At 50.7% G+C, this 24453-nt stretch overlaps 1 protein-coding gene across 1 annotated transcript; it reads right to left on the reverse strand.

Annotated features, from left to right (window-relative positions):
• Nucleotides 1-391: 391 nt before the first annotated feature.
• EFTUD2 (elongation factor Tu GTP binding domain containing 2) lies at nt 392-24453 on the reverse strand. The gene is made up of 28 exons (XM_054649371.2): nt 24294-24453; nt 23674-23779; nt 22856-23021; nt 22217-22295; nt 20441-20516; nt 19857-19922; nt 18977-19012; nt 18031-18121; nt 17118-17200; nt 16484-16650; nt 15377-15501; nt 13749-13812; nt 12916-13006; nt 12070-12205; nt 11676-11803; nt 10490-10683; nt 10271-10382; nt 8893-9033; nt 8362-8463; nt 7719-7801; nt 6061-6147; nt 5692-5818; nt 5166-5253; nt 4717-4835; nt 4259-4353; nt 2411-2564; nt 1459-1566; nt 392-937 (listed from the first exon to the last, which is right to left on the reverse strand). The coding sequence occupies exons 2-28, from the start codon at nt 23776-23778 to the stop codon at nt 842-844; spliced, it is 2919 nt and encodes a 972-aa protein (XP_054505346.1). The 5' UTR covers nt 23779; nt 24294-24453; the 3' UTR covers nt 392-841.

Consider the following 24453-nt stretch of genomic DNA (forward strand, 5'->3'; position numbering starts at 1 on the left):
AGACATTCATCCCCATTAATCAGCCCTGGTTTCACAGCACACACTTGGGACAGGACTGGGGCAGAGTTCAGAGAGAGACAGAGCAGGGGAGTGGAGAGGGAGCACCAAAAAGCTCTCAGAGAATGAACAGCTGAAGAAATCCCTGAAAACTCTGCAAGATTGAGCAAGAAAGGAAAAAAATAAGCCTGGGCTGGCTGGTCCATTCACTGCCACAGGCAGGAGTGGGATAGCTGGGAGACAGGGAGTCCTTGGGAGTGGCACAGGGCTGAGGGCAGGGGGAACTGGGGCTGAGAGTGGGAGAAATCCTGGCAGTGTGTATTGGAAGCACTGGGAAAGCAGAGCCTCCCCCAGCACTGCCTTGTCTGGGCACAATCAGACCAAGCCCAGCCTGGAAGTTTGTACTAAACATTTTAAAGGGTTCAAAAAAAGGGTACAGAAAGGTCAAAGCCACATTTCTCCTCCTGGGGAGGCTGGTAAAGCACTGCCCCCCCAGCATCCCCCCTTTCTCAGCTGCCTGAAATGCTTGACACAGTTGAGGCCCAGTCCTCAGGAATCCACACTGACACTGCTCAGCTCTGGGAGCTGGAGGAGCCCATCCAAAAGGAAAACCTGCCTGGAGGCCACAGCAGCTGGAGACCAACAATACAAAATGGATCAGGGCTCTGGCTCTGGGCTGCTCACAATTGGTCCATGGAGACTCCTACAGCCATGGGAGTGACCTGAGGAGCAGCTCCCTGCCTGCCCTGGAGCCTCCAGGAGCCAGACTGGGCAAGCAGGGATGGGGAGGGACCAGCAGGTGCCAGCCAGGGCTCAGGTCAGCCCCCATGCCAGGGCAGCAGGGTTACATGGGGTAGTTGAGAACGACGTCCTGCTTGGCCAGTTCCAGCAACATGGGGTCATCAAAGAACTTGCTGATGCTCACGTCCTCACTGAGGCCCTGCAGATAACACAAACCAGGGTTATTCCCCACACAGCCACTGCCCAGACCTTGTAAGATAAATTTTCAGGCTCCAAAAAAGGCATGAGGTGCTTCTCTGCAGTTTGAAGGCATCTAACACTCCTCAGGAACCTGCAAACATGTGGTTTCTGCTGCTGAGCACATCTGCCAGCTCACTGCTCCCCACAGCAGAGCTTGATTCCCTCTGCAGCCCCTCAGTCCAGCTGACTAAACCAGCACAGAAAGCAGTTCTGCTGTTTCTGCTGGACAAGGGGGCTACACCAGGCCTCTGAGGGCTCAGAGGGGCTGGGGAGGGAGCAAGGCTCAGCAGAGACCACAGGATCCTGTTCTGGACTGGAGTCACTGGTGGGACTGGCAGGTTCTGACGGGCAGCACGGGGGAGGTCCTGGGGCACAAAGGCCACCAGACCACAGAGGGGATGTGGCACAGCCAAGGGACAACACAGCAACAGCTCAGCTGCTGGGACAGAGTCACAGCACAGGGATTTGGCCCAGACACACCTTCCTACGCCTGGTCTTGATCATGAACTCCCTGGCCAGGTGTGGGGCTGGCTGCGGCTCCAGCGGCCGGATGACGATGCTCTTGTCCAAGGGGTCCCCAGGCACGATCTGAAACACAGGGCCAGGGTGTGAGAGTGATGCTGGGGCTGCTTCAGCCTCCTGGAGACACATCCCTGGGTCCCACAGACACCCCAACAGCCCACCTGCTCTCCTGGCACACAAAGCCATGTCACTGCTGGTGATCATGCCTGTGAGAAGTCAGTGCTGAGAACTCAGGCCAAGGACACGTCCCTTCCCCAGGGAGTACTGCAAGACCCCACAACACCTCCTAACAGAACAATCCATGCAAGTCCTGGTTGGCACAACCCCCTCCACAAAGCAGGAGTGCTTATTGTTTCAGAGCTGAGCCTTGGGCTTTGACACACCAGCCTTTAGGGCAGGGCTCAGCCTGCAGCTGCTGCTCTCATGGAGCTGCACCCCAAAGCACTGTGCACCTCACAGCCATGGCTCCCACAGGACCTGATCTGCCCCAGACCCAGAAGTGGCCAGAGAACAGTATTTTGTCCCAAGCTTTGTTTCCTACAGGTTTAAAACACCATCTCTGAGAGGCAAAGCTGAAGTGTGGCACAGATCAAACTTCCTATGGCAGATCAGTGAGTCTGAGCCTCAATCCAAGACTTCTGCTGCATGAAGGGGACCCAAACAGGCTCCCTCCTCCCAAGGGGGATGTCCTCTCTCCAGGCACTGCAGGACCCTGACACTCAGCCAGCAGCAGCTTCCAGGGCTCCCTCACAAGCACTGGGAGTGATGGGACTTGGAACAAAGCCTGGCAGACATGGAACAGCTGGTGCACAAAGCCTCCCCAAGATCCTCCAAGGATGCTCTCCAGAGCTTTCCTGCTCTGTTGGTGCCTGATCCTACCTGTCCCTACCTCCCCAGGGCATGGACTCACCTGCCAGTGGTGGAAGACAGAGAGAGAGAAGGCTTGTCCCTGCGTGTGGGTCCTCAAATCTGTCTCAAATCCAAAGGAATCAATGGCTGGGATGAAGGCTTTGATGGTGTAGAGGGGAGAGCCTGGGATTGGAGCATCCTGGGTCACGTGGCCTCTGCAAAAGTGTTAAAGGATCAGCATTCCAGGTGTCACAGAATCAGGGAAGGCACCTCAAACCCCACACAGTTCCACCCCCTCTACCATGGGCAGGGACACCTTCCACCGTCCCAGGTGGAATCCAACCTGGCCTTGGACAGTTCCAGGGATGGGGCAGCCACAGCTGCTCTGAGCAACCTGTGCCAGGGCCTCTCCACTCTCACAGCCAAGAACTTCTTCCCAATACCCCATCTAACCCTGTTCTTTGGCAGTGGGAAGCCATTCCCCCTTGTCCTGGTGTGGCAGCAGAGAAAAACAGACAAGTTCCCCAGGCATCATTCTGGGAAAGGCTTGAGAAGATCAGAGAAAAGAATGAGAAACAATTCTTATCTTAACTTGCTGCACCTGGTGTTGTGAACATGTGGAATGTGTCATGGAGATTTGTTTACCAAAGGGTGGTTTCTTAATTAGCTAATGGTGGTGGTGTTTTAAGTAAAGGAGCAATTTATATTTTTTAAACTTGGCTATAAGAAACCCATTGCTTTTTTATACCCAGGATCACCTGTAGTGAACTAGGGTATAAAAAAGCAATGGGTTTCTTAATAAAGAGAATGATCAGCCTTGTGTAATACACAGAGTCTATGTCAATCATTACCCAGCTGGGGACTCATTGTGCTGACACCCTGGCACTCCAGGCCCTTTTCCAGCTCTTTTGGAGCCCCTTTAAGCATTAGAAGGGGCTCTAAGGTTTCCCTGCAGCCTTTTCTTTTCCAGGTTGAACCACCCCAGGTCTCCCAACCTGTTTTTAGTTGTTCCAGCCCCCTGGGCATCTTGTTTGGAGCCACTGAAGGAGGTCCAAGTCCCTCCTGAGCTGGGGCCCCAGGGCTGAGCACAGTGCTTTGCACATTCTCCTCTCTGACACTCAGCAAGAACCAGGCACAACCCAAAGGCTGCGTGTGATCCCAAACATCCCTCCCCACACTGCTCAGGGCCAGGATCAGTCAGGAAGCTTCCAACTGTCACTTCACAGAGCCTTCACCCTCTGCACCAGTGGCAGGAATTCTCCAAGAGCCCAGATGCCAACAGCTTCACCCTCTGCACCAGTGGCAGGAATTCTCCAAGAGAGCAGATGCCAACAGCTTCACCCTCTGCACCAGTGGCAGGAATTCTCCAAGAGCCCAGATGCCAACAGCTTCACCCCCTGCACCAGTGGCAGGAATTCTCCAAGAGCCCAGATCCCAACAGCTTCACCCTCTGCACCAGTGGCAGGAATTCTCCAAGAGCCCAGATCCCAACAGCTTCACCCCCTGCACCAGTGGCAGGAATTCTCCAAGAGCCCAAATCCCAACAGCTTCACCCTCTGCACCAGTGGCAGGAATTCTCCAAGAGCCCAGATGCCAACAGCTTCACCCCCTGCACCAGTGGCAGGAATTCTCCAAGAGCCCAGATCCCAACAGCTTCACCCTCTGCACCAGTGGCAGGAATTCTCCAAGAGCCCAGATGCCAACAGCTTCACCCTCTGCACCAGTGGCAGGAATTCTCCAAGAGCCCAGATCCCAACAGCTTCACCCCCTACACCAGTGGCAGGAATTCTCCAAGAGAGCAGATCCCAACAGCTTCACCCTCTGCACCAGTGGCAGGAATTCTCCAAGAGCCCAGATGCCAACGCTGCTGCTCTGCAAGCCCCCAGTGCTGGCAGCAGGAGCAGCTCACCTGCGCCGGGCCAGCACCGTGTACACAGCAGACACACAGTCAGCAGGAGCCTGCACCTCCACAAAGTAGTAGGGCTCCATCAGACGAGGGGTGGCCTGTGAGGGGACAAGGACATGAGCCACTGAGTCTCTCACAGCTCAACAGCACAGTCAAACTCAGCACTGGATGAGATGACAGGGTTCCTGCTGTCCCATGGCTGCCCAAACCAACAGCACAAACACTGCAAGGACCTTTTCTCCCTCTGGGCATGAGTCACACGCCTCCCTCTCCCCCGTGCCCATCCTTCCCAGCAAGCCCAGCAGGAGCAGGAAGGGGAGAGCAGCAGATGCACACCAGGCCTGCAGGACTCGTGTGCCAGCCCACAAGGGTATGCAGACATTGATGGGTGAATGAGTCAGAGTGCACCCAGAGCCCCAGGCAGGGCTGTGGGGATCAGCCCAGCTCAGGCAGGCCCTCACCATGAGGAAGGCAGAGTACACCACCCTGCGGGCCGTGGGGATGATCTGCCCTCCACCCCTGTGCAAGGGCTCCTGAGCAATCACTGCATCCAGGATCTTGAACTTCACGTTGCGGATCACTGCAGAGGGAGAAATGACAAGCAGTGACCTCAGGGGATGTCCTCTGCCAGCACCAACCACGTCCCCAGATGCCCAAACACCCAGCAGTTCTCCTAAATTTAATTCCAGCATCACCACATCATAACCTTGCATATCAAAGAATCATGGAGTGATTCGGGTTGGAAGGAGCCTTAAAGCTGATCCAGACCAACTCCATGCCATGGGCAGGGACACCTTCCACCAGAGCAGGCTGCTCCAAAGCCTGCTCAGCCTGGAGCACCTGAATGCTTAGAGATGGAAGAATTTAACCAATCTCTCATTGTTTTAATTTCCCCACAGGTCCCACTTACATTCATCACAGAGGGGCCCTTCCCTGGTCCCCCACTGGAAGCCCTGCACGATGCTGTCCTTCACTGAACCCAGCAGAGACTTGTCCACCTAGAGACAGACAGACAGCTTCAGAGACCACCCCTCATCACAGCCAGCATCACCCAGAGTTTCAAAGCCAGTTTCCAAACCAGCAGCAGTGTTGCCCTGTGCCCCCATGTCCACCCCTCCCTCTCACAGCCCAAGAGCATCAGCACTATGTAATTTCTAGAGCACTAGAAATTAAGAGCCCACATTTTGGGGATTCTGAAAGGCAAGGCAAAAAAAAAAGAAAAGGGGTTTTTTTTTGCCTTTTGGCTCAAACAGCAACACCTGAAAAATAACAGGTGACCTGGTAACCAGTGTAGGATCATTGTGGGGAAAGTGCAGCAGATCTGAGGCAAACAATGAACACCCCAAAGGCACCAGGGCCTTGCTGAAAGTTCTGGGAGCAGTGGGCACCTCCTGGCACCACAAAGGTGTCACTGAAGAGTGGCCCCCACTCCTCACCTCTGAGGGCAGTGTGTCATCTACCAGGATGTTTGGGCCAGTGGCATCCGGCCCAAAGGCCCAGATGGAACGGGCAGCCAGCAAATCCCAGTCGTATTTGGTCTGGAAGAATTCACCCAGCTTCTTTCTGAGAGAGAGAAAGGGAAGAAGCTTCAGGAAACAAGATTCTGACCTGAACTCACCATGTATTTACAACCCTGTTCCCTTCAGGCACAAAATAGTCTCAGCCAGAGATGCTCACAGACTGGCTGGCAGGAAAACCAAAACAGGATCCCTGCCTGATCCTGTGCACCCTGCAGGTTCCAGCATTCCCTTTTTTCCCAGTTCTTTACTTCCAGCTGCACTCCTGCCCTCCCAGATTGCTCATACCTGTTCCATGTTATCTGCACCACTTCGTTCTCAATGTCCTCTGCCAGTCCCTTCTCCAGGGGCTCAGCAATCATTGTGATCTTGTTCCTGAGGAGAGACAGTCACCATCAGCCACAGTGATGGAAATGGGGCTGACTGGGAAGACTGGCAGCCCTGGAGGGGCTGGGATGTGTCCAGAGAAGGGAACAGAGCACCAGGAGCAGCTGAGGAGCTGGGGGAATCAGCCTGGATGGAGAAAAGGAGGCTTAGGGGGCACCTCTGGCTCCCCACAACTCCCTGACAGGAGGGGGCAGCCAGGGTGGGGGTCAGACTCTGCTCCCAGGGAACAAAGGACAGGGTGAGAGGAAGAAGCCTCAAGTTGAGCCAGAGGAGGTTTAGGTGAGATATTAGGGAAAATTTTACACATAAAAGGTTGCAAAGGCCTGGCACAGCTGCCCAGGGCAGTGATGGAGTCATCATCCCTGGCTGGAACTGTTCAAAAACCATGTGGATGTGGCACTTGTAGATATGTTTTAGTGGTGAACATGATGGTGGTGCTGGGTTGACAGCTGGACTTCATTTAGGGTCTTTTCCAACCTTAATAACTCCACAATTCTGTGATTCTCTCACTGCACCCAGCTTGGATGCAGCTGGGTTGATGAAGCCACCTGCAGCCACTGCTGTTCCTGTGTCCCTGTGAACACAGCCCAGGTGCTCCCCAAAGCCTGCTCAGCCCCAGAAGGGGACAGCTGAGGGACAGAGTGGCTCCAGCCCTCCTGTCCCACATCCAGGGCTGCAGGAGGGAGCCCATGGGCTGGGGAAGGTGCCCCAGGGAGCTGCATCTGACACAGCAAATGCTACTTCAATGCCTGAAACCTGCCCCCAGCACAGGTCATCCCATGTGCCTAAAAGGTGCCTGACCTAAGACTGGGAACAACCTGGTCTGGTGGAAGCTGTCCCTGCTCACAGAAGGGCTTGGAACTGGATGGTTTTTAAGGTTGCTTCCAAGCCAAACCATCCTGTGATTCTGTGAAGATTGGAACATCTCTGTTCCCAGAAATAAGGCTGCCAAACATGGTGAGATTGTTTCAGAATAAAGGAAAGCAAGAAGAACCAGAAACCACAGGGGAACGCAGGAGAGGAGAGTCCACCTCAGCAGACCATGATTTCTCTGAAAATTCAGGTATGGGAACATGCTGTGCACACAGATCTCCCCATGATCCCTCCAGGCCTCCCTCTCCCAATCACATGCACTGTGAGGGGCTGGAGGAGGAGATGAGAGCAGCTGCAAGGCTCCAGGGCATCACCAGGAGAACAAACCCAAGATTACATATGGATAAGAGAACACACAGCTCTTCTCATGAAACTCTTGGGGGAATTACTGAAGGCAGCACTTTGGCACTTGCTCCAGGATCCCAGAACACCTCTCAGAACTGCTGAGAAGGTGTGACACTTAGGGAAAAAGGAGGATGTGGATCTGGCTTTATTCCCTTCATTCTCAGAGCTCCTACACAGCACAGGAACATCCCTGGGACTCTGCTGTGTCCCTGTGAGCTCAATGGGACACTGCTCACTCAGGAATGTGTCACTTGGTGGACAAGAGCCAGTGGGAACAGCCCCTCTGCAGGGATGGACCCTCCCTCTGCCCCCTCCCATCCCAGCTCACCCACAGCCCTTACTTCTTGTTGGGTGTCTCAGCAAAGCACTTCAGGGAGGATGTTTCCACCACTGTCTCACAGAATGTCACCACTGGATCAGCCACCTAAAAGAACAAAAGGTTTGTAAGGTTTTCAGTACTTTTCTGCTTGTAAAATGACTGTTTGAAACCTCTGAACACCTGAAAGGAAAATCCAGTTCAACTGGCAGTGTTTTAATCAGGGTTGTGCATGAAGCACTGAGGCTTTCAAATGAGATGGGAAAATTTAAATCTAATTCCAGGTATGAAAAATCCTGCTCAATTTATTTATTTGATACTAGCCAGGCAACAGCTAGCATCAAATGAATAAATTGAGCAGGCAATGCTCTGAGCACAGGGAAGTCTGGAATAAATAAATTGCTAGCCAGGCAATGCTCTAAGCACAGGGAAGTCTGGAATATGGAAAACTCCTCTCCAAGCCAGTGTGCCACTCTCAGTCCCACTGGTGTGACAGCCAGGCTGGAAGAGCCCCTTTTACACACAAACAACTTTTTCTTACTTTTATAGGAATGTGACAAAATCCATGCTGTGTATTCAGGCAAGTTCTTTTTCTCATCCTTCTGAGAGAAGGGACCAAAACCCTGTCCAGGGTTTCCAGTGGGAAAATCCCTCTCAGATTGCCTCACCTTGATGTCAATCTCAGAGTACATCTTCCTCAGGTCGTGCATCACACAGTCCAGGTACAGCTCTCCTGTGCCCAGGATCACATGTTCCCCAGATTCTTCCACCTGCAAGAGAAAAGAGGGATTCAGTTGGCAGCCCCCCTGCTCACAGCTCCTTCCTACTCAAGCCTGAGGAAGGATCAGCCTTAAATAGACTTTGTTAGAGTCAGAACACCCCAAGGAAAGCTCCCAGGGCCTTGTTCAGCAGGAAGTGCTGCTGGGATCTTCCCTGGCACAGCAGGGTGTGTGCTTTTCTGCTGGATTTACATTTTTCTGCTATTTCTACAGAATTGATGAGATCAACTGAAACAGCATGAAAAGACCCACAACAAACATAACAACCTGTGGTAAAAAACCTGATTATTTTGAAGATCAGCCCAGAGGCTGCCCCCAGCACTGGCTGGAAACACCCCCACACACAGAGAGAAATCACAGAACAGTTAAGGCTGGAAGGGAGCTCTGGAAATCATCTGATCCAGGTGCCCCCAGCAGTACCTTGGTTGTAAGTGAGGGGTAGCTCTTGTTGACTTTACGAAGACCATCCAACATTTTGGGCAGCTCTGAGGGGTTCACTGGCTCCACAGCTATTTTGATAACAGATGTGGTGTTGAACTTCAGGGGACGAAAGATCTGAGCCTGGAACCAGAGAGGACAAAGAGCTGAAACTGCATCCCTGCACGTCCTCAGGTATTACACAGCATGTGGAGCTCTTCTCTTTCCCTCAGCGTGTCACAGACATTTTTTATGAAAAATCCTTTTGTTAGGATTTCTTCTCCTGAGAAGCTGAGAGGCTTCAAGAACAAAATGTAACCAATGGTTATCTGCTGCTGTGGAATGCAACAAGTAGATCTTTGATTAGTCTACGTTAGTTGTTTCTAATTAATGGCCAATCACAGCCCAGCTGGCTTGGACAGAGAGTCCGAGATGAAGCTTTTGTTATCATTCCTTCTTTCTTATTCTATTCTTAGCCAGCTTTCTGAAGAAATCTTTTCTTCTATTCTTTTAGGATAGTTTTAATATAATCTATATCATAAAATAATAAATCAGCCTTCTGAAACATGGAGTCAGATCCTCATCTCTTCCCTCATCCAAAAACCCCTGGGAACACGGTCACAGACCAGAGTTTGTACCTTTATCAGATGATTAAGTAAAATTCTCTATTTTATTTAGCAAATTTCTGTAAAATACTGTTGACTGGCATCAGTTTTGTTCATATAATTTCCCAGAATTTTATCCTTTGGAAGTTCAGTGGTTATTTTGCCTGAGATTAGTAATGGCATAGAGCTCTATAATTACTGAGATCATACTGCTTACCATCCTCAACCATTAGCAGAAAATGCTAGCAGCCTTATTGAATTTCTCTGGTGCTCCAAAATGTATTGAAATTTAGCATCATTGAAATGTTCCTCTCACAAACATTTTGAAGAAGGCCTCAGAAACAAAATGTAACCAATGGTTATCTGCTGCTGTGGAATGCAACAGGTGCATCTGGGATTGGGCTCATGTGGTTGTTTCTAATTAATGGCCAATCACAGTCAGCTGGCTCAGACTCTCTGGTCAGTCACAAGATTTTATTATCATTCCATTCCTTTTCCTTTCAAGCTTCTGATGAAATCCTTTCTTCTATTCTTTTAGTATAGTTTTAATATAATATAGATAATAAAATAATAAATCAGCCTTCTGAAACACGGAGTCAAGATTCTCATCTCTTCCCTCATCCTGGGAGCCCTGTGAACACCACCACACTCAGTGGCTCTTGTGCCCTGCCACCATGTCAGCCAGGGATTCTTTCACCCCACTAGAGGAGCTTTTGGGCTGTACAGCATCACCCTGCCTCCCTGGAAGGCTGAGCAATAGCAGCCATGCCTGGTACCTCCTCATTGCCCCGAGGCTCTGTCACAGTTGCTGTCTTCACTATGGGCTGGTCCACGCCCTCAATCAGCACCCAGTTGCCAGCAGGAACTCTGTTCACCTCAATGTGATATCTGAAAGGCAGGAGAGCACCACTGCAGCCTCAGACCTTCCAGGACCTTCTTCCTCCCTCCCAGTCCCTCCCCAGGTGACTCCTGTCCCAATAAACACATTTCTGTACCTTGCAACTGAGATCCAGAGGCGTCCAACGGTGCAGATCTGGGAATCCTCCTCATCTTCCAGGGTGTAGTTTTCCCCAAGGACCTTCACAGGCTGCCCAGCATGGATGGTGCCACTGAGCACCCTGCCAAAGGCGTGGAACTGGACACCATCATCAGTGCTGTACATTTTGGTGGTGTGACACATCAAGGGACCCTTGCCGTGACACAGAGAGACAGAAATGAGCTTCTTGCAAAACAGAGTAAAGAAACAGACACAGATCTGGCAGGATTGGACTTTGATGATCTTTGTGGATCTCTTTTAACTCAGAATATTCTATGATTTGTGGATGAAAGGGATGAATGGGCTGGAATTTAGAAATAATTGTTAAGTCCTTCAGTTTCTGCCACTAGAAGCCCTACATCTCCTTGCCCTGTATGGAAAACTCTGGAATGACCATGGTGGACTGTTCTGGAGCTCCTGTAGAGCAGCAAATGGTGGGTGGGTGAGGAAAAATGTCACCTGCTGGCCTGCAAACCTGCTCAGGGCAGAGCACCTGAGCTCCCCAAGATCACAGCTTCCAGTGCCACAAGGTCACTCCACACTGGTGACGTGGTGACAGTCACCACTGTGGAGTTTTATGTGGATAATCACAACTCATTAAAATAAATTTCTCTGCAGACATCAGAGCAAAAGTCACAGGCAAATTTCTCACTCAGCTGCCAGCGTTGGTGGCTCCAGACAACTCCAAATGACAGCTCAGTGCAAGCTGTTGGAGGAGGAAGGGTTTGCAGGGCTGGGAGAGGAAAGGTGCTGACTAACTAACACAGGGTTATTTTTATCAGCACCATGCAGCTTTTTAGAGTTTGGAGAGAGAATTAAACTTCAAGGAAAAGAGACAAAAAGACTGCAAAAGGACACAAAACTACCCTGCAGCTCCCACATGCTCTGGAGTCCTGACCCAGTCCTGTTCTTCTCTGAACACAGTGAAACAATTCCCTCTCTCCAGGGCTGCCCTGGCAGGCAGTTGAAGCTCCTTGGAGTGAAGAGATTTGTTCCAGTGTCGGATGAGAGGTTTCAGAGTGCTGCAAGTCAAATCTGTGCAGAAATCTATCTGGCTGGGAGGCAGCAGCCCTGGCAGGGCAGGGGGAGCAGAGCCTGCTGGAATTGGTTCTGCACACTCAGAGCAAAGACAAGAGTTTCCTTACATCAGGGTCACACTCGCTCATGGCCTCGCCCAGGTCGGAGTCCACGCCGCCGGTGTAGGTGTGCTCAATTTTGGTCTTGGCCCCCACTTTTGGGGAGGGAATGTGCTGCACACACATGTCCACAAAGCCTGCAACAGGAACAGGGTTAAGCAGTGTGGAGGAGAGAAATGGACTCCATAAACACAAGGCAAAGCCCTGGTGACTGCAGCACCCAGAGCAGCGGGGAGAGGTGAGCAGTGCCTCAGGCTGTCCTGTGGGCAAGTGGTGTCACAGTTTAGATTTGGGAACTGAGCAGGATCTGTGCAAGTTAGCACTCCTTGGCCAAAATATAACCCTCAACTCTTGGTGTGAGGTACTGGGGATCTAAGGAGGAGTGTGGAGGGAGAGCTTGTACCTGTGAACTCCCCAAAGAACTTCTTGCAGACGAGCCGCAGGAGGGGCCGGATGTTCAGTTTCAACTCCTCTTTGGTCAGGTGGATGCCAAGTTCATCCAGAGTCCTGGGCAGGGTGGTGTCCACATCCCCCACCACCTGCAAGACAAGTCCCACTCTCAGGTTCACTGTGGGGGTCTCAGTCAGCATCACACACCAGCCACCACCTGCAGGGCTCTGGACCTGCACTGGGTTACAGCTCACACAAGAGCCAGATGGGTCAGATCATAGATTTGTGGAATTATTAAGGCTGGAAAAGCTCTCCAAGATCATTTCCCCAGCACTGTCAAGGCCACCACTAAATCATGTTAGTCCCCAAGTGCATTTACATGGCTTTTAAATCCATCCAGGCATGGTGACTCCACCACTGTCCTGGGCAGCTGTGCCAGGACTGGACAACCCTTTGGGGGAAGAAATTTTTCCTAAACCTCCCCCTGCACAATCTGAGGCCATTTCCTCTCCTCCTGTCTCTGTTCCCTGGGATCAGAGCCCAACCTCCCGCAGCTGCCCCAAGCAAGAAGGTCCCCCTGAGCCTCCTTTTCTCCAGGCTGAACCCGGCCCCCCAACTCCTCCTCATCCGACTTGTGCTCCAAGTCCTTGCTCCAAGTCCAAGCTCTGTCACTTGGCTGCTATCAGAGCACACAAGGAAGAGCAAGGACTGTTCTATACACTGCAAATACAGCACTGCACTTGCAAGAAATAATGATTACTGTGCACCCTCCTGTGCAGATCCCACTGCAGAACAGGACAGGACCAGCCTCAGCTGCTCCTGCCTGGAGCTGTGGGAGGCAGAATGACCCATGACAGACCTGAGCCAAGATCTTGTACAGGGGCTCCAGAATGAACTCCACGAAGCTGCGCTGGGAGCTGCTCGTCGGGGCCTTCTTGGTGAACTTGCGGCTGTTGGAGAGCAGAGAGGTGAGGAGCAGGAACTGCAGCCCTGCCTGCAGCCCTGCACAGCCTCTGCTCCTCCCAGCTGCTCCTCTCCTCCCTCCCATCCCCTGGGAAGCTGTCAGGGACACATGGGCCAGGTTTACTCCAAATGAAGGCCAGAGGAGCCTCTTTGCTGCTGCTTGTGGGATTCAGGTGTGAATCCACATGGATTCACATTAGCCAGGAGGGCTGACTCCACCCTTCCCAGATACTACTCCACTGTCACAGACACATTTTATCAAAAATCCTTTCCTTGGGATTTTTTCTCCTGAGAAGCTGAGAGGCCTCAGGAACAAAATGTAACCAATGGTTATCTGCTGCTGTGGAATGCAACAGGTGCATCTGGGATTGGGCTCATGTGCTTGTTTCTAATTAATGGCCAATCACAGTCAGCTGGCTGAGACTCTCTGAGAAGCCTTTGTTATTCATTCTTTCCTTTTCCATTCTTAGCTAACCTTCTGATGAAATCCTTTCTTCTATTCTTTTAGTATAGTTTTAATATAATCTATATCATAAAATAATAAATCAGCCTTCTGAAACATGGAGTCAGATCCTCATCTCTTCCCTCATCCTCAGACCCCTGTGAACACGGTCACACTCCACCACAGGATCACAGGATCAGGAGTGACCTTGGGTCCACATTTTACAGGGGAAGGAGGGGAAAACCCAGGAATAAAGCAACATTTAAACATTTAAACAGAGTTCTTACGTCTTCGGGTTGAAGTAGATGTCGCCCCAAAGCCGCTTGGCAAACTCCTGGTAATTGATGTCTCCTAAAGGAAAAAGCAAATGAAAGCCTCTCAGATGTCACTGCTTTTTTCTTAGCTTAGAAATCTTTATATTTTAGCTTTTAAAACAAGCCTGAGGATTCAATTTAATGAACTGATGCTGATGAGTGAATGCCTCGTCCCAATTCTGAGTGAAAGATTAAGCACTGTCCTGGGGAGAGCAGGCAGAGATGAGCAGAGAGAGTCCAGTGGGGATGTCCCCAGCAGCCCAGGGACACTGCAGCTCACAGAGTGACTGCCCAGCTCTCCGCTACCCACAGAGTCAGAGCTGGGAGTGCTGCAGGACCCAACCTCATCTGCTGCACCTCCAAACAGGAAGGCTGTGACTGCTGCTGCAGTGCCAAGGTGCTGGGATGGCCTCCATCCCTCAGCCCTGCAGGCTCAGCACCAGCATCTTCTGCCCTTCTGAACATCTCCAGGCTCCTTCCTCTTTCTCAGGGAACACACAGCCAAACACCCAGCACTGAAGGTCCTGTCATGGTGAATTCACAAATCCCAGGATGGAATGAAAACCTACAGCAGGTTCCAAACAAGCTTTTGCTGTGGGCAGGTGTGTGAACCCAAGGAATTGCCTGGTGGCTCCAGTCTGGACACTGATGCTGCTCTAACCCCTGTCAGTGACACGTGGTGGCTGCACACACAATTCCTGGGGACCAGAATTCACTATTCCCAATTCCAGGCTCCTGCCTTCCCCACCTGGTTGGCATCTCCTGCCAAATCCTCAGCTCCCTAAGGATGGGTGTCACCCTAGCAGGCTCTGAGTTAATGCTGTGACACTCAGGGAGCTCATTTGAGTTAATGCTGTGACACTCAGGGAGCTCATTCATTGCTCCAAACTCTCAGGACACGTGACAGTCCTGGCACCATCAGTCCCTGACCTCAACAACTTCATCCTCCCTCAGGCCAAGTGCTCTGCAAGAGCTGGCCCAGCTGCTTTACAACCTCCTTCTTCCCCTGCTCTCAGCTCCTCCAGATCCCCAAATTCCCCAGTGGGGCACTTCAAAAACCTGGGCTGTGCAGCTGCTAATGCCAGCACAGAGCCCACTGCTACATGCAGCAGATTGCCTTGAGTGGGCACCTGGGGAGCAGAAAATTAAATCCAGGCCAGAAAAAGACAGTTTCTTAAAAAAGAAAGAGGGCAAGAGTGCAAAACCTTGTGGGCAAAGCTTGTGCCCAGCTGCAGCTGTGTCTTGGACTTTTGGGAAAAGGCAGGAAGAGCTTAACTGCTTCACTCCTGAGCTGCTGACAGGGAGGCAAAGCACAACACACACACACCTGCCTTCAACTGCTTGTTATTTCTGCTCAGGGTATGAAAAAAATCTTGGCTTCTGACTCAAGAAACATTTATCAGGAGAAAATATCTTTGCTAAAACTGTGCTTGTGCTTTTTAACCCCCGAGGTTCAGCTCTGCAGCACCACTCAACTCTCAGCAATTCCAGAACACAAACACTGGCCATGTGCAGGGGAAGCTGAATGGCTCAGCAAACCCCCACAAGAAAGGTTGGGAAATGAGATGTTGAAGTGCACCAGGTTTCTGGCTAATCCTCACCATATGTGTCTGCATAAATCTTTGCAAAAGACCCCAGTGTGAAGCAGATGCTGTACTGAGAGCTGGAGAAGCACACATTCCCCAGAAGGGGAGACAGCACAAGGTTCTCATCGGTGGAATACATGCTGTGAGGAGAAAAATAAAATCAAATCAATGTTATGAACCACAGAAGACACTTCAGCCCACTTCCCACACCCTACAGCAGTGACAGGCAAGGAGCCTGCATTGCCAAAAAGCATCTTTAAACAGGCTACAGCTTGCTTGCCATCAGAATCTCAGGGTCAGGAACATTTTCTGCCTATAAATTTCAAGCATTAATGCAAAGATTTAAAGATCCTAGAAGTAAAAAGTCACCAGCACAAATGCTTCAGATTTTTTATCTGGGATAACTTTTCTTCCTCTAAAAAAGCAGCCAAGTTGGTCAACCAAGTAAGGGAAAAGATAATAGAGGGATATAATTTAATGCAAACAGGTTTAATGAGCTCACAGCCGTGCTAGGCAGGGTGAATTACTCTGCTCCCAGCATACACTGAACAGAACAGAGACATGCCAGGGAGCTTGTGTGCAAACACACACACACTTGAAGGGCAGAATGCTGTTAGAAAACCCCTGGGTGCAGAAGAACCCACAGAAATGTCTAAGATGTCCCTCCCTTTCCTGAGCAGGGCTGCCAAGGAGATTGGACTGTGTCAGTATCATAATCCTTGTCCAGGAGCTGAGACAGCAAATCCTCTTTTAGTTTTGTAGCAAGTATTTAGGAGCTTTGAGACATCTCAACCTCCAATTTGGAATACAACCTGGATCATTTCAGTGTATTTGAGATATCTGGGAGCACAAATTCCCTCCTCTGGTCATATGTCCACCTTCTCTATTTTTTAATGGAGGAAAAATGAAATGGGGCGGGGGAAATGAAATCCCTGGAGTTTGCCAGGAAGAACCAATCCTGCTTAATTCAATGTATCAGCTGAGATGAACTCCCAGTGGTTTTTCCTGGCCCATTTTCTATGACTCAACACATCAAGAGACAAACTGATGAGTTTTCAGGCACGTGCAGGGCTCACAGAGAGCCATGGGACAGGGGCAGCAGCACTAACAATGCATCCTCACCTGATCAGACCATTAACTTCATCCACAATGTGTCTGAGCTTGTAGTAAGCATCTGTGGGGGGCAGTTTGAGCTCCAGGATGAGTCTGTCAATCTTGTTGATGCACACAGTCACTGCCAGCCTCTCCTGTACAGCGTGCTTGATCAGCCTCTCCGTGTTCAGCATCACCTGCAGGGAGCAGCAAGCTCAGAGCCCCAGGAAAGGACCCCAAAGCGTTATCTGGGGCATGAGGGACAACCAGTGACCCTTACTCTGCTGCCAGGCTGCAAAACAGCCCAAGCTCAGCAACCAGCAAATCCTCCTGAATTTCACAAATAGGTGCTAACCCAACCAAATTCCTTGAATCCAAGCCTGGGGACATCTCTGATATAAATAACCTGCTCAGTTTTAGGTATCATGGGGATGGAGATGCACACAAGTCACACAATCAGCCTGCAGGCCACAGCATCACATCAGCCTGGACACAGCAGCCACAGGCTTGGCTGCCTGTTCAGATGGAAAACACCCTCAAAACGTCCTCCAAAAACCCTTCACCCAAAAAAGCTGAACCCAGCCCAGGCCTTCATGCTGAGGCAGGAGCACAGAGTGCAGAGGCAGGGATGGAAGCCCCAGGAGGAGGAGGAGGTGGCACTCACCCCCTCGGCCGCGTCGATGAAGAGCACGACGCCGTCCGAGATGCGAAGGCCGGCCGTCACCTCGTCAGAAAAATTCACATGACCTGCAAAACCACACAGAGGGGGGCAGTGAGAGGCACAGAGAGCCCTGGTGCAGCAGCAGCAACACACAGGCTGGGAAGCCATGGGGCTCTGCAGATTCCTCTGGTTGCTGGGACCCAGAGAGGCAGAATGGAGATGGCTCCTCCTCAGACGGGGACCTGGGAGCAGCTGCCACAGCTCCCCATGCAGGTTTAGCCTCAGCTGCTTTTTGAGAATGCACACAAGTTGTTTAACAGGCACTTTTCCTCACGTTTGTGACTGTTTTTCTCACAGCTCTGTGCAAGGACTTCGGGAAAAGGAGGAAGATTTCTCCTCAAAGACAACAGATGTCTCTCCCCCAGCCTCCTCCTGTGCTCTAACCTCCCTCATCCTAAGCTGTAGCTCAGCACATGTGTCCCAAGACCCTCTTCCCTAAAGTTTCTTACAAATTCATCTGTGATCATGTTCCCTCCACAGAAGCTTGAGGAACTTGCTGAGTCTCACTGTGGGGCAACAGCATTTGAGCAAAGCAGGGTCAACACTGCACATGGCAATACCTGGGAAAGAAAATTCTACCTGTGCTCCTTAAGAAACATCTCTGCAGCCCCACCAGCCCTCAATCACAGACATGAGCCTGACTTGTCCCTGCCCAGGGCAGGGGGCTGGAACTGGATGGACTTTAAGGTCCCTTCATCCCAAACCATCCTGGGTGATTATGGGTCAGTACTGCTGGAAGTGACTTCACAGGAATGAACTCGGCTGAAGGCTCAGGACTAGGCTGGAGTCAGATACAAAAAGTACAAAACAAAGGCAAGTGCTTCCCACAGCAGGATTTTCAGGACTGCACAATCACCTGGAGTGTCAATGATGTTGAAGAGGAAAGATTTTCCTTTGGTGTCTGGCAGAACAATCGTCACTGGGGTGCTCTTGATCCCCACCCCCCTCTGAAACACAGGAAATCAGGGTTACAGGTAAAAAAAATAAACACAAGGATCACCCTGTACAGAAACACAAGGATCACCCTGTACAGAAACACAAGGATCACCATCTAAAAGAAGATCAAGGAAAAATCAGAAAGATGGAAAGAAGTAAACATTCATCCTGGAAGAGAGTAATAACTTCAGCTGACCAAAGTAACAACCTCAGATCACCCAGCCCAGCTCTCCCATCTGTACTGGTCAGACTGGGGAGCCACCACTGCACCCTCCACAGCTGATTTCAGCTGAGGAGGAACTACAGGCAACACCTGAGACAGAATGTGGGTGTTTGTTTGTGCTTTCACCCTCTGCTGCCACCAAGTTACACCTCAAAGCACAAGATTTGATCACATAGAGTATAAAATATAAACATTGAGAGGAGAAAAAAAAAAATGCTTCAAAGGATTGTTCTGGTCATGACACAAAATAACATTTCCACTCATGCCCAACCACATGGAGTTAGAGCTAAGGAAAACAAACAGAAATGTATTTATTTTGAAATTTTTTTTTCCTCATCTACCACTACTGCAAATTCCTTCCTCCTTTTTCTCTTAGAGAAAGTAAGAATTAGCCCCAGACTGGGGTGACTCTGCTGTAGATTTAACATTACACAAGTTATAAAATCATACATGGAGATGAGAGAAGGAAGTTGGATCAGGAATCTTCCTGAGGCAAACAAGAGGAGCAGATTTTTTTATTGATATAGAAAATAACCAAAATGTGGAAAGCACAGAAAGGCATTAAAATGGACAAGGAAACTGCCTACAACAACTGTAAGTAAAGCATGAGACAACTGCATAAAATCACTACAAGACCACTCACCTCCTGCTCTGTGAACAATATATCAGTGTAGCAGAGCTGCAAAGGCAAAACAAAAATCAGAGACTCACATTTTGGTACCAGATACTCAGTTTGAAGCAGGACACAAAAACTCTGACACCTCACTAAGGTGACAAGTAAGGGACAGAAGCAGGAACATTTTCATATAATTCATATGTTCATTTTCATATAATTCATATGTTCATTCATATAATGCATTATGTGTATATTATATACATTTCACATATTTATATAGATTTTCATATAATTCATATATTCATTTTCATATAATTTATATATTCATTTAATATAATTCATATGTTCATTCATATAATGCATTATGTGTATATTATATAGATTTCACATATTTATATACATTTTCATATAATTCATACATTCATTTTCATATAATTTATATATTCATATAATTTATATATTCATTTAATATAATTAATATATTCATTCATATAATGCATTATGTGTATATTATATACATTTCACATATTTACACAGATTTTCATATAATTCATACATTCATTTTCATATAATTTATATATTCATTTAATATAATTAATATATTCATTCATATAATGCATTATGTGTATATTATATAGATTTCACATATTTATATACATTTTCATATAATTCATATACTCATTTTCATACAATTCACATATCCATTCACATAATGCATAATGTGTATATTACATACTCCCTTAGGGTGTATATAACACATAATGCAGAGCTAGGACTGAGCTCTGCCTTCCCAATCCCACATTCCAGTCCCAGAACCACCCTGTCCCCATGCAGTGTCCCCTCCCTAAGGGTGCAGAAGCCACCCCAGGGTGTCCCCAGGGTGGGGATTCCCCAGCAGCTCACTCACGTCCTGATCGTCGCGTTTCCGGATTTCGGGGTGCGTCTGCTCTATCAGGCAGTCAACAAAACACGTCTGGAAAAGAGCATAGAGAGGAGCTGCCTCTCTCCAGACAGACACAAACACAGCCCCATCCCTCCAGCAGCAGCACAGAGCACGCTGAAAATCTGCTCATTCAACCTACAAAAAGATCTGTACAATTCACAGGGAAACCTCCTGCCAGGACAAGGGGGAATGGCCTAAAGCTGGAGGAGGGCAGGGTTGGGTGGGATATTGGGAAGAAATTCCTCCCTGGGAGGGTGGGCAGGCCTGGCACAGGGTGCCCAGAGCAGCTGGGGGTGTCCCTGGAGCCCTGGAAGTGTCCAAGGCCAGGTTGGAGAGGGTTTGGAGCAACCTGGGACAGTGGAAGATGTCCCTGCCATGCCACTGGATGAGCTTTAAGGTCCCTTCCAACCCAACCCATCCTTGGATTCTGTAAATAAGTGCAGGAGCAGAAGGTGCTGCTGCAGAGAACCAGGGCCCAGGAGGGCTGGCAAAGCAGCAGGTCACCCTCACTACCCCTGATTTTGGATTCTTTTGGACATTGACTGCACCTTGCCGTGGTGCAGGTGCCCACACAGAGTCACATTCCGGATCAGCTCCGAGTTGTCCATCAGATCTGCCAGGAAACTGCAGGAACAAAAACACAAAAGGCTGTTGGAGGGCTTCTGCTGTGTCTAAGAAAAGTAGGTGCTGCTTTTCAGCTCCACTTTCTATGCAAGGTGCCCCCTGAATCTTTGCCAAACTTTTATCCTGGCAGTGCCCTGCGGAGGAAGAATCCCACTTTCCAGATGGGGAGGACAAGAGAGTTGGAGTCCCAGACAGATGGCAGTGGGTGGGAGGATACAGAGCTGGTAAAGCTGCCAGCAATTGAATATTATTGAATATTTTTCTTCTCTTCTAGTCAGTACTGGAGCAAAAATCACATCCATGTACTCAGATGATGAAGCACTTCCACTCAAACCAAGGCAGACAATCAGGTTAATGGTGGTGGTGGATAACAAGCACCCCATGGAGCTCTGAAAGCAACCACAAACCATCAATTCTGATTTTCAAGCCTTAAAACAGTGACATTCCAGGGACTTAAAGAATTAAGTCTTTTTCAAATTAGCAGCTGAGCTGGGTAATGATGAGCTGGTCACTTCTGGATGGATGCTGGCCAAGAAATAATTGAGATCCTAAATTACCAGCCCTAAAAAATAATGGGAGGCTGTAAAACATGCAGCCACTGCCAAAGGCCTGCAGAGAATAAATGCTGTCAAATAATTTCCTTTTTAAACAGATTAAATTTTCACTGATACAATAGACTTCTTAATGTAAAACATTTTGATTAAGAGCTAAAAAATACAGCAATCAATACTAACCCCGATTAGAACCTTCCTAATTGGTCTGAAAATAAGGCTAAATGGGAAATCAATACCAAGCTTGCAGGTTTCTGGCTACATCCCACAAGGAATTTCTTGTGGCCCATCCTAACCATTTCTATCAACAAATAGGAGAAAAATGAATTAATTACAAATGGAATGAGCAGAGCACACAGGGATCAGGGAAGTGGTGGATAATGCAGAGCCCAGGCCAGGGACTGAGAAAAACCAGCCCCAGCAGCTCCTGGGCTCTGCTCCAGCTCTGCTGAATTCCCCCTGGGCAGCAGAGGAACCCCTGAGGGAACACCAGCTCCAGGAACATCTCCAAATTTTAATGTAAATTTGTAAATGCATTTGGGATTTTTTCCAGGAGGTTTTCTCCCAGCCCTGGTGTCCAAGAAGCTGCTTTGGGACACAAGGAATGGACCCACCCAGCACAGCTGCAGTGTCCTGCTGACTGCACAGCACTCTGCACTCACCCAGCAGCAGAAAAATTCCCAGTGGAAACTGGAACAGATGGGGTCTAACCTGGGATCAACCCAAAATGTGCCAATATGGTGTGTGCTACACACTGAGCATGTGGATATTTAACAGGGTGCCCAGAGCAGCAGCTGTGGCTGCTCCATCCCTGGAAGTGTCCAAGGCCAGGCTGGATGGGGCTTGGAGCCACCTGGGACAGGGGAAGGTGTCCCTGCCATGGCAGGGGTGGCACTGGGTGGGTTTTAAGGTCCCCAAACCATTCCAAGAAGGTTTCCTGAGCCACAAGCTGTTGCTATGGAGCTTGATCTCAGCCCCTGAGGTGAGATTCCTTTTGTGTCCAACCCTACCCTGTGCTCATTTTCCATGGGGAAGGGAAAGTGAAATAGTTTGTCCTGCACTTCTCTTGTTTTGGGTTCAGAACCTGGGAACTGGCTGCTCTCAGGTCAGTGAGACCCCCAGATCTGCCTCCCCCAGCCCCACACTCACTCCATCTCGTAGACAGTGACTGGCAGTGTCTGCTCCATCAGGGAGAACTTCTTGGTTTTCACAGGTTTGATAATGGGCTCTGAAACAAGAGACAGAACAACAAACTGTTCCTAGAGCCCCTGAACCAGCAGGGTCAGGAATGGCCCCAAGGAATGGGGACTTCAGCTGACAACCCCTCAGTTTTCCAGCTGAAAGATTCTCTCAGCTGTTTGTCAAAGCTGCAGGAGATGGTCACTGCAGGGCTCTTCCAGCTGAGCCACTCCAGCATGGAGGAATAAAGAGGATCATTTAAATGCATTTATTTCTCCCTTAAATCAATTTCCCATCTCTGCTAATTCCTGTTCTTCCAAAGACACCTTTGTTTGTGGTTTTTGCAAACCAAAGTGCCCAAATCTGCACACACCAGGCAGAGCTCCTGAGGCTATGAGGGTGTTCCAAAGGGGCAGGACAGAAAGGAATATATTATATTATATCATATCATATTATATCACATTATATTATAATGTATATAAATATAATATATTATTATGTTATGTTACATTATATTTTAAATATATAATAATTATGCATTAATATTAAATAGTATTCTTTATTATTTCCCCTTTCTAAGGATCCATGAAGAACCTTCTCCCCACTCACCAGTGAGTGGCTGTGTGTCCTCCTCCTGCACAATGGTCTCCACCTCAGGCCCATAGACCTCCTCTGCTGTGGGGTAGTACTTCTTGTCCTCATGCAGCACCACCTCCATCCCAGGGTGCTCCTCGTCGTGCTCCCCCATGTCATCATCATCATCATCATCCTCCAGCTGCAACCAAGGCTCGCCCTGAGCTGCTGTGGAGCCTCCCAGGGGGACAGGCCTGGGCTCACCCAGGGACCCCCAGAGCAGCCCCAGCACCCACAGGGGTGCCCTGGGAGCAGCTCCTGGGTCAGGAACAGCCCCTGGGCTCGCAGGGACACCACACAGCCCAAGAACCACACCTGGTAACACAACACAAACCCCACCCACAGACCAGCAGGACACGGGAAGGGCTCCCCCAATCCCCCCTGTCCCTCGGGTCCTGCTCTGCCTCACCTGTGGGGATCTGGCTCCCTGTGGCAGCCTCAGCTTCCTCCTGAGGGGTTCCCAAGGGGACACGGACCTGCCATGGCCCTGGCACCAAACCCAGCAGAGCCAAACCCAACCCAGCCCAGTCAAACCCAGCCAGGCCCAGCCCAGCCATAGCAGCTCTCCTTCCCTCCACCATCCCAGCAAGATCTGGGTGTTTCTCTTTACCACAGGCACAGATTTTGTGAATTCTTCAAACACCAGCCCCACTCGGACCCTCGGCATTCAGGGCCCCGCTCCGAGCGAGGTACACGGGGCAGTAGCAGCTGCGGGCCCAGCTCTGGCCCCGGGGGTCGCTGTCCCCGCTCCGGGGGTCGCTGTCCCTGCTCCGGGGGTCGCTGTCCCTGCTCACCTCGTCCAGGTCTTTGGCCTCCCGGCCCAGCTCGTCATCGTCATCGTCCGAGTCCAGCTCGGGCCCGATGTAGTTGCCAAACTCATCGTACAGGTCGGTGTCCATGCTGGGGGGCGGGAAGAGGCTCGGTGGGGGCGCAGAGACCGGGGCCGTGACAGAAACCCACCGGGGCCGTGACAGAAACCCCTAGTGGGCCGTGACAGAAACCCCCCGGGGCCGTGACAGAAACCCCTCAGGGCCTGTGGCACTGGGGGCTCGGCCCTGCCCCAGCCCCAAGCCCCGGTCCCGCTCTCCCTCCCCGGCCCCGGCCCCTCTCCCCGGTCCCGTTCCCGGTCCCGTCCCCGCTCTCCCTCCCTGGTCCCCGTCCCACTCTCCCTCACCCTCCGCGGCCCCGGTCCCGGTCCCGCTCTCTCTCACCTGCCCCGGTCCCGGTCCCGCACTCCCTTCCCGGCCCCGGCCCCGGCCCCGCTCTCCCTCTTCCTCGCTCTCCCTCTTCCTCACCCTCCCTGGTCCCGCTCGCCCTCCCCGGTCCCGGTCCCGGTCCCGGTCCCGGTCCCGGTCCCACTCCCACTCTCTCTCCCCGGTCCCGGTCCCGGTCCCGGTCCCGCTCTCTTCCTCACCTGCCCCGGCTCCGCTCCCGCCGCTGCTCTCGCCGGCGCCGCCGCTGCCGAAGGCCCCCGGGCTGCCCTCGCCGCCTGTCGCGACAGAGCGTCCCGCGCCCGCCGCCAGCGCCGCGCCCTCTGCAGAAGCACCGGGTGGGTCCGGGGGTGGGTCAGGACC

The sequence above is a fragment of the Agelaius phoeniceus genome, chromosome 26 (genome assembly GCF_051311805.1).
Source record: "Agelaius phoeniceus isolate bAgePho1 chromosome 26, bAgePho1.hap1, whole genome shotgun sequence".
Classification (NCBI taxonomy): domain Eukaryota; kingdom Metazoa; phylum Chordata; class Aves; order Passeriformes; family Icteridae; genus Agelaius; species Agelaius phoeniceus.